Consider the following 13836-nt stretch of genomic DNA (forward strand, 5'->3'; position numbering starts at 1 on the left):
CAGGTCACCTTTCAGTATTCTCTGCTCCAACAAAAACAACCCAAGTCTATCCAACCTCTCTTCATAACTTAAATGTTTCATTCCAGGCAACATCCTGGTTAATCTCCTCTGCACCCCCTCCAGTGCACCCTTCCTATAATGTGGCGACCAGAACTGTACACAGTACTCCAGCTGTGGCCTCACCAAGTTCTATACAACTCCAACATCACCTCCCTACTTTTGTCATCTATGCGTCGATTGATAAAGGCAAGTGACCCATATGCCTTTTTCACCACTCCCTGAACATGCCCCTCCGCCTTCAGAGATCTATGGACACACATGCCAAGGTCCCTTTGTTCCTCAGACCTTCCCAGTGTCATGCCATTCATTGAATGCTTCCTTGCCAAATTACTCCTTTCAAAGTGTATCACCTCACACTTTTCAGGGTTAAATTCCATCTGCCACTTATCTGCCCATTTGACTATATCTTCTTGTAGCCCAAGACACTCCATTTCACTGTTAACCACCCGGCCAATCTTTGTGTCATCCGCAAACTTACTAATCCTACCCTCCACATAGTCATCTATGTTGTTTATATAAATGACGAATAATAGGGGACCCAGCATAGACCCCTGTGGTATGCCACTGGACACTGGCTTCTAGTCACTAAAGCATCCTTCTGTCATCACCTTCTGTCTCCTACAACTAAGCCAATTTTGAATCCACCTTATCAAATGACCCTGAATCCCATGTGCGTTTGCCTTCTTTATAAGTCTCCCATGTGGGACCTTGTCAAAGTCCCATATCCCATTACTGCTCTACGCCATTTAGATTCTTAATTTCCGGGTAATATATGACCTCCTTATTTTTCTTACAAATTGCAATACCTTAGACCTATGTGTTAAAATTAATTTACCAATTATATGGCCATTCTGAAAATTTATTAATACCTTATAAGTTGTTGCAGTCCTCCTTGGTGTCAACTATTCTCCCCTCCCCACCCCTGCCCCCCAAAAAAATTGGTATCGTCTGCAAATTTAGAAATTGTATTTTTGATTCAAAATCTAAATTATTAAAATAAACTATGAACAACTGTGGTCCCAGTGCAGATCCATGTAGGACACCAGTTTCTGCTTTCTATCATTCTGAATAGTTATCCTTTACCCCAGCTAACTATCCATTCTGCTACTTGTCACCTGACACTGCGCACTCTGACCTTATTCATTAGTCTATTTTGTGGCATCTTATTGAAGATATTTCGGAAATCTAGATAAATTACCTCTTCTATATTATCTTTTTCTACTCCCTTTGTTAACTCTCCATAGAAGTCAGTGAGGTTGGTCAAGCAAGACTTTTCCTTTTGAAATCCACTCGTTGTTATATCAGGTTTCTACATTTAAAACATTTTTTCCTTTGTGTGAATTCCATTGATTTTCCTGCCATCTGTTTTAAGATCACTGGTCTACAGATCCCTGGACATATTTTATTGCCTTAGATATGGATACAATATTAGCTATCTACTAGTTCTCAAGCACTGCACCTTTTTCTGAAGCATTATAAAGCCTCTGCTATCGCTTTTCTCAATTTTTTTGAAATATGTGGGTGCAGTCCATTTGGACCAGGTGTTATGGCGAGTGGGGAGAGAGAGAAACTGAAACCCCCAATTTCCCTTTCCTTCTGTATAGTTAATTTTGAAAAGACTGATGTCTCTGTTCCCAAATCCCTGTTAGTGTGCAGTCAATATTAAAGACACCAGCAGCAGACTTTCATGAACTGGATTAGCCACATAAGTAGTGCCTACGAGAGCACGTCAGAAGCTGGGAATCCTGCAGTGTGTGACTCACCTCCTAACTCCCCAAAGCCTGTTCACCATCTACAAGGCACAAGCCACGAGTGTGATAGAATACCCTCCACTTACCTGGATGAATGCAGCTCTAAAAACACTCGAGGCTTGACACCATCCAGGACAAAGCAGCCTGCTTGATTGGCACCACATCCACAAACATTCACTCCCTCCACTACCGCTGCACTGGGGCTGCAGTGTGTACCATTAACAATATGCACTGCAGGAACTCACCAAGCCTCCTTAGACAACACCTTCTGAGCCCAAGACCACTGCCTTCTAGAAGGACAGACACACGGGAATACCATCACCTGGAAGTTCCCCTCCAAGCCACTCACCATCCTACCTTAGAAATATATCGCCGTTCTTTCACTGTCACTGGGTCAAAATCCTGGAACTTCTTCCCTAACAGCACTATGGGTGTACCTACACCACATGGACTGCAGCAGTTCAAATGGCAGCTCACCACCACCTCCTGAAGGCCAATTAGGGATGGAGAGCCAGCGATGCTCACATCCCTTGAATGAATTTTTAAAAAATTTAAACAAGCAGGATTGTTGATTTACACACTCGCTCTGGAAAGTCTATCTCTGCGTCAATCATACATCGCACACCCAAGAAAAATACAATTAAAGAAGGTAGTGTACTTCTATAAATATTAAAATCAAGCAGGTTAGCAGTTCACATGTCTTTCAGAGTCCAGTGAAGGAGGGAGCTTTTCCCTTGGAATTATTGTTCAGGTAAGTTCAGATGGCTGGAGTCAGATTTGGATTAACTGCAGGGTTCTTTTGATGAGAAAACTGTTCAGCAAGTCATGTAGACAGGCAATGGTGGCTGTTGTAACGGGAGGCCCAGCTTCTTTACGGGTGAACTTGGAGCTTTTTGGAAACAGGGTGGAGAAGTCAAACCTGTTAATTCATGAAACGCAAGATGGCACAGCCTTTCTCTGCAGCTGTGGTGGTGTTGATGTTGGCCTGCAGACTGTCCAGGTCTCTACTGGGTTTAGGAATAAAAGATTATCAATATCAGAGAACAGTTTCAATCCCATGATTAACGGCCATTGATACACCATAGAAGGAAAATGATGGTTGTTTTAATCGTGAAGAATTAGTTTTGGTCACAAGGTCAAAGGCTATTGATATTCAACAGAAGGTAAATGGTGCTCTTTGAGTAGTAAAGAATTAGTCTCAGCCACATGGTCAGAGGCCAATGATATTCAATAGAAGGTAAATGGTGGTCTTTTCCACTTTACTCGCGAGTAACTGGTCTTGATAGCTTCCCTTTTATATCACAAACCTGGAGTCATAGACACAATGGTTTCCTAGATTCTGTGTTTTGGAGTAAGCTTGGGCAATAGCAGGTGTGAAATTCCGCAGAGGAGTGCTGTTTAGGCATCTCCATTCAAGGGGGAGACCCCATCTGTTATAATTCAATTCGGAACTTTCCAGAAGCTTGTTTGTCTATTGAAATTGCAAAAGTTCACCTGACCCTCTTGGCAGCCATCTTAACATTTCATTAAGGTCCATTTTAAAAGGAAACCAGTTTTTTAAAAATTGTAATATCGCCATGTCTGTACTAGCATGACACAAGGGTTTTATGTTCTTTGAGTTTGCTTAGTTTATGTAATATGCTTTATTTTTAATAAAATGGGATAAAATGTAGAGTGTGTTCACAGTTCCACATTTACTAGTAACATAGGCCGAGGCCAGGGAACAATTTATTTAGATCTAAAGAAATGTCTGCAGCGGAGGAGTGTGTTGGGGGTGGGGGGGGGCTATTGTTGGACAATTGGCCTAAAATAATGGGAAGGAAATACTTATTTAAAATTTTTTGAATCATATTTGAAATCACCTTGTTTTATAGATGCTCTTACTCCTTCTCGATCTAGCTGGGATGATGATGACAGTGGAATTGCAAGTCAGTATTCTCATCGATCTCAGTGGGAGTCTCCATCTCCTACTCCCTCACAAAGGGATTCAGATAAGAGTGAAAGAAGTTATCGCTCTTCAGGTCGTGACACGGAGAGGCGTGATAAAGAAAGGTAAGTGAAAAATAAATGTGGAACTGAAAATATGGGTTCTAAATAAAAATAGATGAATGGAATAGTGGAATTATTCCATCTGTTCCAAGTAACTTGGAGAAACCTTTTGAATTAAAAAAAAACTGTTGTTAAGGTTTGTAGTATTGACAAAGCATCTGGCACATCCAGTGACCACGGCAACGATTATAGACTAAAACTCTGAAACTATCCACTTGGGGCATGAGATAAATTTTCAAAAGCCAGAAGTTTAAATATCTTGGTAGTTAAATGAATCAATTCAAAATGCGTTCCCATGGTGGCTGAACGAGTAGCTGAGGCACATAAACCAGGTAGGTCTCAGGTGTGTACTTTAAACTGTGCAGAGTTAGCTGATCTTGGGTAGAGTGTGATGGATTCTCTGATGCTTTGATGCGTAAGTGTTCAGCAAGAGAAAAAAATGGTTTACAGTCTAGGTTGATGTTGTCTCGTATGTGATGTTAGGTCAAGTGTAGATTTACATAACAGATTGCACATTATGTAAATGAAATCAGTGTTCGAGGGATGGATGGAGGCATTGGTTTTGTGCTGCACTGTCTTTACAGTCTCCAGAGTATGGATGAGGATTTTTTCAGCTGGCTACAGTGCCTCTGAAAGGATATTCCTGATTGTTAAAGAATTTATCAAGGTAGTCTCATGAATTATGACCACTGAGCGAGGCACTGGAGAGTGAATATAGAATTGCAATAGAGCCTTAAAGGAGGAATGGGATAAAGTTGGTGAGAAAGAAGAAATATAATGCAATCCGGGTCCTTCTGTTTTAAGCAATTCAATGTAAGTTGATGGTCTTTGAGCATTGCTGAAGCAGTTTATTTTCAATATAATACAGTTTTTGTTTTTTAAAATTCAGGTTCAAGTATTTAGTAAGGGTTTTTTTCCTACCATTTGGTAAACCTACAAAATAGGTGATACCATCAAAGGAGCACTCAGGTTCAGCATGGAATTTCAGGGAGAGTCACGTGTGACTGTTCAGTTGGTAATGCTGTAGTTTTTCTCCTATCCAATGATGTATTGATATAGTTCTAAATTTGAATATGGCAAGTGTCTCAACGAAAACCTGGTAATTTATTGTAGTCTATTTGATCCTGCGACATGGAAGCTGGCATAGATCATGTTCCCCTGTGATGGTTTAAGTGCCTCATGCCTAAATGTTTCGTTGATTGTTCTGAGACTTGTCATCATCCCTTGTATTTTAAATAGGCTTTTTCTTTGTTCAGGTCTAGAAGGAACCATTATGAAGAGGATACACCCCTGCCAACACCATCGTACAAATACAATGAGTGGGCTGATGACAGAAGGCATTTGGGGGCGACACCTCGACTTTCCAAAGGGAAAGGTACATGTTCTGAATTTTTCTTAATACTGAAATAGATCTTTTACAAAATTTTCTCAACAAGGAAGGTTTGCTGAAACTCCTTTCCTGTGCTCAGTGACTTTATCTTTACAATGTAGAGACTTGTAACTGATGGTTCATTATGGAGGTTGGATTTCCACCCATTCATAGGGAGTGGATGGAAAAATATAGCCCAACATGCTGTTTTATTTAGAAACACATCTGACTTAGTAATTGAAGTGTCAAGAGTATCAAGGTGATACAAAATTTTGTGTACAGAATGCACAGAAAATGCTTTTTGAGTTTTAAATGAAAGCTTAAGATATAGAATTTGTGATATGTCCCTAAAGCAGAGTTTTGACTTTAACGCGTAGCTATAATACAATTTTAATGTTGTAACAGTGATTATTTTGCTGTCTTAGACTAAAATGTTACCATCTCCAACCTATTCAGGTCGGAGGGAGGAAGGTAAAGATGGCATTTATTTTGAAAACGAAGATGAGCAAAGGCAGTGGGAGGAAGATCAAAGGGTAAGAAGCTTTCCTAAATTTCAAAGTACTGTTGGAAAAATAATTTAATATTTCTATTTATCATTTGAAAAATGAATCATCCTTAAAAAAAACTGCCAGCATTTGAATTCTCACTTTTGTCTGATGTATGATAGAAAAGATGCTTTATATGTGCCATAAATTGTTTTTGTACAGAGAGAAAGGAACTATATATAGAACATTATAACATCTCTCTGAAATGCTAGAGCGTACGCACATAAAATAACTTAATTTACACCAATTTTGGCGCACTGTGAACTGGAGAGAGACTGAACTTGAATTTATATAATATCCTCGGTGTGTCCCAAAGCTCTTCATGACCTTTCAAGTATCATCACTGTTGTAATGTAGGTAAATGTGGCAGCAACATGTGTAAATCAGATCCCAAAGAACAGCAGTGAAGTAAACGACCAGATAGTTTTTACAATGTTGATTGAGGATCAATGTTCACCATGACACCAAACAGTATCAAAATCTGTTATGTCCACCTGAGCCTTGGTTTAACGTTTCATCAGAAAGACAATGTAGCACTCTGTTAGTCCTGTACTGGGTGTAATTTGTGTGCTCAAGGCGTTGGAGCCAACTAGGCCGAGATGGCTTTCACTGAGCCCAGAATGGGGTGAATTGATGATTTAGCTAATTCAGTGTTGTTTATCTATTGACAAAGGTCAAATGAACAAAATCCCCTTCACTCACAGAGCATCTGTAAATCCCCTTCACTCACTCTTCTTCAGGATGACAATGCCATCCGTCAACACTGGAAAGAACATTTCCATCAACTCCTCAACCGTGAATCCATAGTGGCAGCTGATACCCTATAGGCTATCCCCCAGTACCCTGTGCTTGAATCCATGGGTGAACCTCAATCGATTGGAGAACTGCAACAAAAAATCAAATGGATGAAAAATAACAAAACCTGCTGAGTTTTTCAAAGCTGGTGGGCTTTTGCTTACATCAAGACTCGATGCGCTAATCCTATGGATTTCGGAAGGAAAAGATCTTTTTCCTCACCCCCACGAACTTCAGGAATGCGACAACTGTAACTATCTTCCGGAAGGGAGATACATTGCAATGTGAAAACTATTGAGGGATTTTCCTCTTGTCCATAGCAGGGAAAATCCTGACACGCATTCTCCTGAATCCCCTACTTCCTGTGACTGTGGAGAGACACAGTGTGGCTTTAAACCTCCCTGAGGAACCTCTGTCATGAACTTTGTTGCCAGAAAAATCCAAGAAAAATCTCAAGAACACCACCAGGAACTCTCCATTGCATTCAACGACCTGACCAAAGCATTTGACTCAGTAAATTGTGAGACTCTGTGGATTGTTCTCTAGAGATTCGAATGTCTAAGAAACGTCATCACAAGCATGCAACTGCTTCATGAATATATGACTACTGCTGCCTTGAGTGGGAGGTCTCAAACAGTCCCCTTCAAAATCCGGACCTGTGTCAAACAAAGCTGTGAGATAATCCCCATGCTATTTGCAATTTACCTGACAGTGGCTATTCACCTCATCAACGATCAACTATCCTCTAGGGTAGTAAAATATTGCCTAGGGGGAAAACTCTTTAATGTCAGTTTCCTCTGTGCCAAACTAAACTAACCACCATAGACATACGTGTCCTACAGTTTGAGGATGGCCACAGTGTTGTTGCCCACACTGCACCAAATTTTAAGCCACTCTCAATCTCTTCAATTCCGCATACAAGAGGCTTGGCCTGTCCTTATCATCCCAGACCTGGTCAGTCACATATTCCACCTCCCATATATGTTGAAGGAGAGTCTCTGGATTATTTTGAGCACTTCCCGTAACTTGGCAACTGCCTCTCTCAAGAGGCCACCATTGACGAAGAATTCCAGCACCTGGTCAGCTAAGCTAGCTTGCCTTTGACAAACTACAGCAGCGAGTGTTTGACAACAAAGACCTCCACAAGCCAATAAAAGTCCTAGCGTAGAGACCAGTTGTCGTCACCACACTCCTGTACTGCAGTGAGACCTGGACTGTGTAGCAGCGCTCGAGAAATTAGAATGTTAGAGCTGGCATAAGAGCGTTAGAGAAATTGCACCAGCAGTGCCTCTGCTGCATTCACTGGATTTGATGGGGGCATTGTCAGAGAAATGCTAGTGTCCTCTTGAAACCAGCTCCACAAGCATTCAGGCAAAACTTCTGTGATGGACTGGACACTGTCCGGAAAGCTGAAAAGCGTCTCCCCCACCAAGCCCTGTTTTCTCAACTCTCAAATGGCCAGCATTCCAAGGGAGGACAAAGAAAAAGCTACAAAGACACTCTGAAACTCTCCTTGAAACATGGCAGCATTGACATTAATGATTGGAGGAGCTTGATACCTATTGTTCAAAATGGCGACAACTTGTCCATCAAGCTGCATCATGCTTTGAGTCCAAGTGCCTTAGTGATGAGGCAGAGTGGCAGCAGAGAAGGAAAGAAAAAGAAGAAAATCCTGCACTCTGAATCCCACCACCTCATGGACATTGTGCCCCACGTGCCTAAAGATTTGCAGGTCGAGAATTGGCCTGTTCAGTCACATGAAGACCCATGGTAGAACTTGTGACACTGAGTAGATGTCATCCTCAAACTGAGGGACAGCTGCTGCTGCTGACAATCTGAATTAACACAGGTCCACTAGCCAAGCCTAAAATATTAATCAATAAATCACATTTAAATAAGATGTGACTTATTATAGGTGAATGCTTTCCAAGTGTGTTTTGTTCTTGTGCTATTATGTTTCCAAGTTTAGGAAGTTTGTCTCGACTTGACACAAGCTATGTGACCCTCACCTGTGTAGGTGGTAGGACACAGATTTGTGCCAATATTATCCATAGAGTTAAATTCAAAGATTTGTCGTATCACCAGGCCAGATCCGAAAGACAAATCTTATCTGGGAGAATGTGCTTTAGGCTGCCCAAGTGCATTGTTTTGCAGCTCATTCCGGAAGAATATTGTCTGAAAAGATGTCAACCGTGTTACGATTCAAGCTCATTGAAGATCATTTCCTGCACCACATGTAAATATTTTACTTCTGTAGGAATGCTCTGACTGTGCTTATTATACAAATTAACCTCAGGTAATGTGCCTGAGTGAATAATTAATCTTTTTCATTATTACCGGATAAGATGTAGGAATTACTCTGTTTCTTACGTTAACTTAAACTATTGAACATGTTTACTCATGGGTAGAGCTATTTACAGAAATAGCACTATAAATAATTTATTGAATTTGTTCAGTTTATCCCTTTGTTAACTGGCTCAAATCAGACAGATTAGTTAGATGAGATAAGGTTCCCTCCAAAACCTGGAATAAAATGGATACTTTTTAGAGAGAGATCAGAATCTTACACCTTACCTATAGAGCCATATTCTGTCTCTACACTTAACAGCTGTCCAGCAAAGTAACTGCTAAAGCAAATTCTAATCAGGAATGTCCTACATGGGCACTAGACAAAAGACTGAACAGCTTTGCAATTAAAAATATTAGCATATTAAGGATGCTTTGTCCTTTAAAGGGTTTTCTCCTGCCAACAGTTGGCATTTTAAGAAACGCAGTAACAAAAAATAGCTCATGTAGAGAATATTCCAGTTTTAACCAGAACCTGATCATGTTCTTGGCATAGGTTTGGTGCTTGGAGGCTCAGAAAACATGTTAAGGAGCCAAATACAAAGTCACTTTACCATTGTGAACTTGCAATTTTTGATGTCTGGTGAGCTGGTGAACATTAGTACAGAGACTTCTGATGATAAAACATTATGTTGTATTTGTGATTCTAGGCAGTTTTGATGGAGGCCAAGCATGTTTCTAAGTGCTGTTATATTTATGTAATAAATGTCCAGGTTTGTGGCATCAGAATCTAGATTAAAGTGAGAGCATCTTTCAGAATACTTAGTGTCAGCCATTGGTAGCACTATTGCTTCCGAGTCAGAGGTTGTGTGTTCAAGTCCCACTCCAAGACTTGGCACAATGAGGTGGTACTGCTCTGTCAAGGTTGCCGTTTTTCCGATGAGATGTTAACCAAAGGCCCCGCCTGCTTTCTAAGGTGAGCAGAAAAGATCCTATGGCACTATTTTGAAGAACAGAAGAGTTATGCACAGTGCCCTGGCGAATATTTATCCTTCAATCAACATCTCAAAAAGACACTATCACATTGCTGTTTGTAGGAGTTTGCTATGTGCACATTAGCTGCCGCATTCCTGCATTACAACAGTGACTATGCTTCAAAAGTATTTCATTGACTGTAAAGCACTTTGGGACGTCTAGTGAGTGAAAGGTACTATGTAAATGCACGTCTTTTTTACTTGGGCTACTTTGCAATAAATAAAACTGAAAATGATATGAGAATGTTCCCTGAAAAGCTGTCTTAACTTTGTTTATTGTAACTTGTTTTGCTGTGTGTATCTCATTCTTGTAGCAAGCAGATCGAGATTGGTACATGATGGATGAAGGACATGATGACTTTCACAATCCCCTGGCATACACTTCAGAGGAATATGTGAAGAAACGGGAGCAATTGTTGCAGAAACAGACACAGAAGAGAATTTCTGCGCAGAAGAGGCAAATTAATGAGGTATGTATGATTTTTAATTTTTCTTCCTTCACCCTCTGACTTTGATGAAGGCATCCCAGAAAAAGAATATTAAGATGAAGATAAACTTCTGAGAGAGCAGTTCCGGGATATTCAAGATTACATATGGTACACGTAAGCTAACAAAAAGCTCATATTTCTTAAAATTAATTTTAAGGGTCTCTCAAGTATTACTCACTTAAGTTTATTTGCTGTACCTCAGGTTAATTTACTGTTGAACTTATGTTTGTGTGTAAATTATTGACATTCATCAAAGGATAGTTTCTTTTTCTTAAAAAATGTATTCAGCTTGGTACTGCACATTTTCTTACGGCATTGTAGCTCTTTTTGCTCTCTGAATTCAACCTCAAATAAATAAAATTAACAACTGAGTATTCTTGCTTTGAGTAGGTTCTCTGCAATATAAGGGAATAATATAATGCAGGGTCCTTGGATGTATCTTTTGGTCCCTGCTATTAATTAAAAATCAGGGCACTCTTTGTCTAAATTTTTCGTTTCGTTGTTTAGACCCAGAATCAACTTGCAGGCTTCATAATACCAGGGAGTAAACTTAACTGATTACATTTATCTTTTGGGAAATGAAATTTTGTGCTGGAGATCTATGCTGCATTTTCCATTACCTAAAATCAGACAGTACTGTGATGGAGTGGGGAAAATGGAGCAAGGAGCCCTTAAATGACAGCAGGGGCTGGGTTTAGAGAAGCTGACTAATTTACTTTGATTCCTACAATGGCGCTGCAATATTAGGGAAGAACTGCATAGGTTTTTACATAATTTTTTTCTTGGAATATGGGCAAAGCTAAATGATTAGGATTTATTGCCCATCTCTAATTACATTTGAGAAGGGGATGGTAGGTGCCTTTCTGACCTGCTGCAGTACATGTACAGAAGGTACTCCCACAGTGCTGTTAGGGGATTCCAGGATTTTGCCTCAGCGTCGACAAAGGAAGGAGCGGCAATATATTTTCAAGTGAGGATGGTGTGCAACTTTGAGGGGAGCTTGGAGGTGACGGTGTTCCCAGCTTGATACTTGCTGTGATGCAGCTGAAAGACCATTGAAATTCCTAATGGCGGGATATGACTGGATTGTGGCCTACTTCTCCTTCACCTCTGCTTTAGCTGCAGAAATTGGATTGTGGCCCATAAATTAAAATTAATTTAATTAAATACTCATTAAAAATTTTGAAGAAGTTTATTTCAGTGCATCTGCTACCTTCACAAGCAGCTGTTCCTTCTGGCACTGTAGTGGTTGTCCTATTGCAGTGCCGCTGAATGTTGCTGCTTCACAATGGCGAAGTCCCTCTTTCTTGTTGGTGCACTTACCACCAAGAGCCTGTCTTGCATGTTAATAAGTCCCTATTTAGGAAAATGGGTTGCGGCCATAATGGGCCTAGCCTATCAGGTGGAAATCTGACCTAACTCATTTCCAGGGACAAGAAGTACTAGTTTATGGCAACTGCTCTGGTTCATGTTTCCATTATGAAAATCAGTTTAAATCTTTAGCAACTCATGCTATATTTTTACTGTACTTCCTGTTTGGGTACTTGCTGTATTGCTTACAAGTACAAATTGAAGGAGTTCCTCCAGGTTAACATAGCCAACTTATGCTAACAGGAAGGACCAGCTTGATATCCATTCCAGGGATGGTGCTCCTGGTAAAGGAAACCAAAGCAGTGTGATTATCTAATAAGTATAGCAATAGTGATATAATGTAAAATGATTCCACTGAGAAAATGAGAGATTGTTTTTCAAAGGAATTCCTGTTCTTTTGATGGTTGTAGTTGCACATTACTGTTAATTCTATTAAAAAAAATTCAAAATTGATTATTTCTGGTTTCTTGTAATAGATACCTGAAAGTGAAACAAAGAAGGTGGAAAAAGATCTTGTTGTTCAACCTCTTCTCTTAAAACAAGCCAGACAATTTTCCGTCAAATGCTATAGCTGTAATGACAATGATTATTGCTTACTTGGTTCAAGTTACACAAAGCAAGGGACTAAATTCAAATAGAGTGGTGTCATTTGATACAAAGATAATTTTATTGTTTAAAAGTTTTGTTTAATGTAAAGCCTTTAACAATTTAAAAATAATAATTCTGGGCCCCAGATAGTTCAACAGGTTTAAATTAGAGAGCAACTGAACCAAACAGATGCTAGGTCCTCAGTTTAATCATTGAATTTGGTTAAATTAGCTGACCCAGGACAGTTATAGAGGCATTTGGTCTTGGAACCCCTGGGTTAGGTAGAAAGAATTGCCTAAGATTTTGGTTCCTGTTGTGCTATAATTTTTTGAAAATGCATAGTAGTCTGGTCCTTTTGCAACTTTACCAATTGAGCTTCGGATAATGTTACTGATTGTTGATACTTTGGTTACAGAACATTTCAGAGAATTGGTTGATTATGTTTGTCAAATGATTGTTCTATAGGATAATGAACGATGGGAAACTAATCGAATGTTAACCAGTGGCGTGGTTCAGCGTCTGGAAGTGGATGAAGATTTTGAAGAGGACAATGCAACACGAGTTCATTTATTGGTGCACAATTTAGTTCCACCGTTCTTGGATGGACGAATTGTCTTTACCAAACAGGTAGGTTTGATTTGAATTTACCAACTGCCAGATTTTTTTTACAATGCTTTTAAACCAAGTAAACAAGTATTAGTTTTTTTAGAAAGACCAAAGTCAACTCCTTTTAAATCCATACCAGTACAGTGTAATGTGGGAGCCAACAGATTGAGTTATGCTGCTTGCTTCTGCAGTGCTCTCTGCTAGTTGATAATTATTTTCAAATGGCTGTAAAATGTTTCATGCTTGAAGACAGCTTTCAGCCAATATTTAAAAATCTTTAAATAAAGATTTAAATTAAAAAGTTGTTTTACAGCCAGGTGTGAAAGCTACATACTCACATCTTCATTGTGGTTTGCAGTTAGATTTGTTTGTTCACGTCTCTCAAGATGTGCAATTTGCAGTTAGCTGCAGATGAACACTGCCAGTTTTGCATCTGCTATAAATTCGTATAAATGTAGTACTGTGATCGATTCATAGACAAAGAATAGCTGTTAGTGCTGTGTTCCGATCAGTAAATATTTGTTCACCATTATCTTTCTTAATCCCCTCAGAGTTTTGGGTAATCTGTTTTATTTAATTAGCAGTTAAAATTATTTTGTTTCAATAGAACTGTTGATCAGTTTTGATATTCCTTGCAGGAGCACACAAAGATACATGCTATTATTAGTTGCTTGGTACAGTTTTAAAGAGTATTGCTGAAAAGAGAGACATGTTGCCAAAGCTTTTCATCATTTTATATCAAACTCAGGTGCATGATTTACATTCACTCAGTGTAGTAGAAGCATTGATCCTGAACGAACATGAGACATTGCCAAAGCTTTTCATCTTGCACTCATCAGGACAAGCACAAATTTCAAACAATTGCAACAATTTATTCCACAGGAGAAGAGGGTG

The 13836-nt window shown here is 39.5% G+C and overlaps 1 protein-coding gene across 4 annotated transcripts in view; it reads left to right on the plus strand.

The window, feature by feature from the left end:
- dhx38 (DEAH (Asp-Glu-Ala-His) box polypeptide 38) overlaps positions 1 to 13836 on the plus strand; it is a 144522-nt gene that overhangs the window by 14209 nt on the left and 116477 nt on the right. For all 4 annotated transcript variants that reach the window (XM_041190904.1, XM_041190901.1, XM_041190905.1 and 1 more), the window contains exons 5-9: positions 3686 to 3863; positions 5117 to 5235; positions 5686 to 5762; positions 10204 to 10359; positions 12802 to 12963. In XM_041190904.1, coding sequence (XP_041046838.1) covers positions 3686 to 3863; positions 5117 to 5235; positions 5686 to 5762; positions 10204 to 10359; positions 12802 to 12963 — 692 coding nt within the window. The remainder of the gene's footprint in view (positions 1 to 3685; positions 3864 to 5116; positions 5236 to 5685; positions 5763 to 10203; positions 10360 to 12801; positions 12964 to 13836) is intronic.

Source organism: Carcharodon carcharias, chromosome 7 (assembly GCF_017639515.1).
Source record: "Carcharodon carcharias isolate sCarCar2 chromosome 7, sCarCar2.pri, whole genome shotgun sequence".
Classification (NCBI taxonomy): Eukaryota; Metazoa; Chordata; class Chondrichthyes; order Lamniformes; family Lamnidae; genus Carcharodon; species Carcharodon carcharias.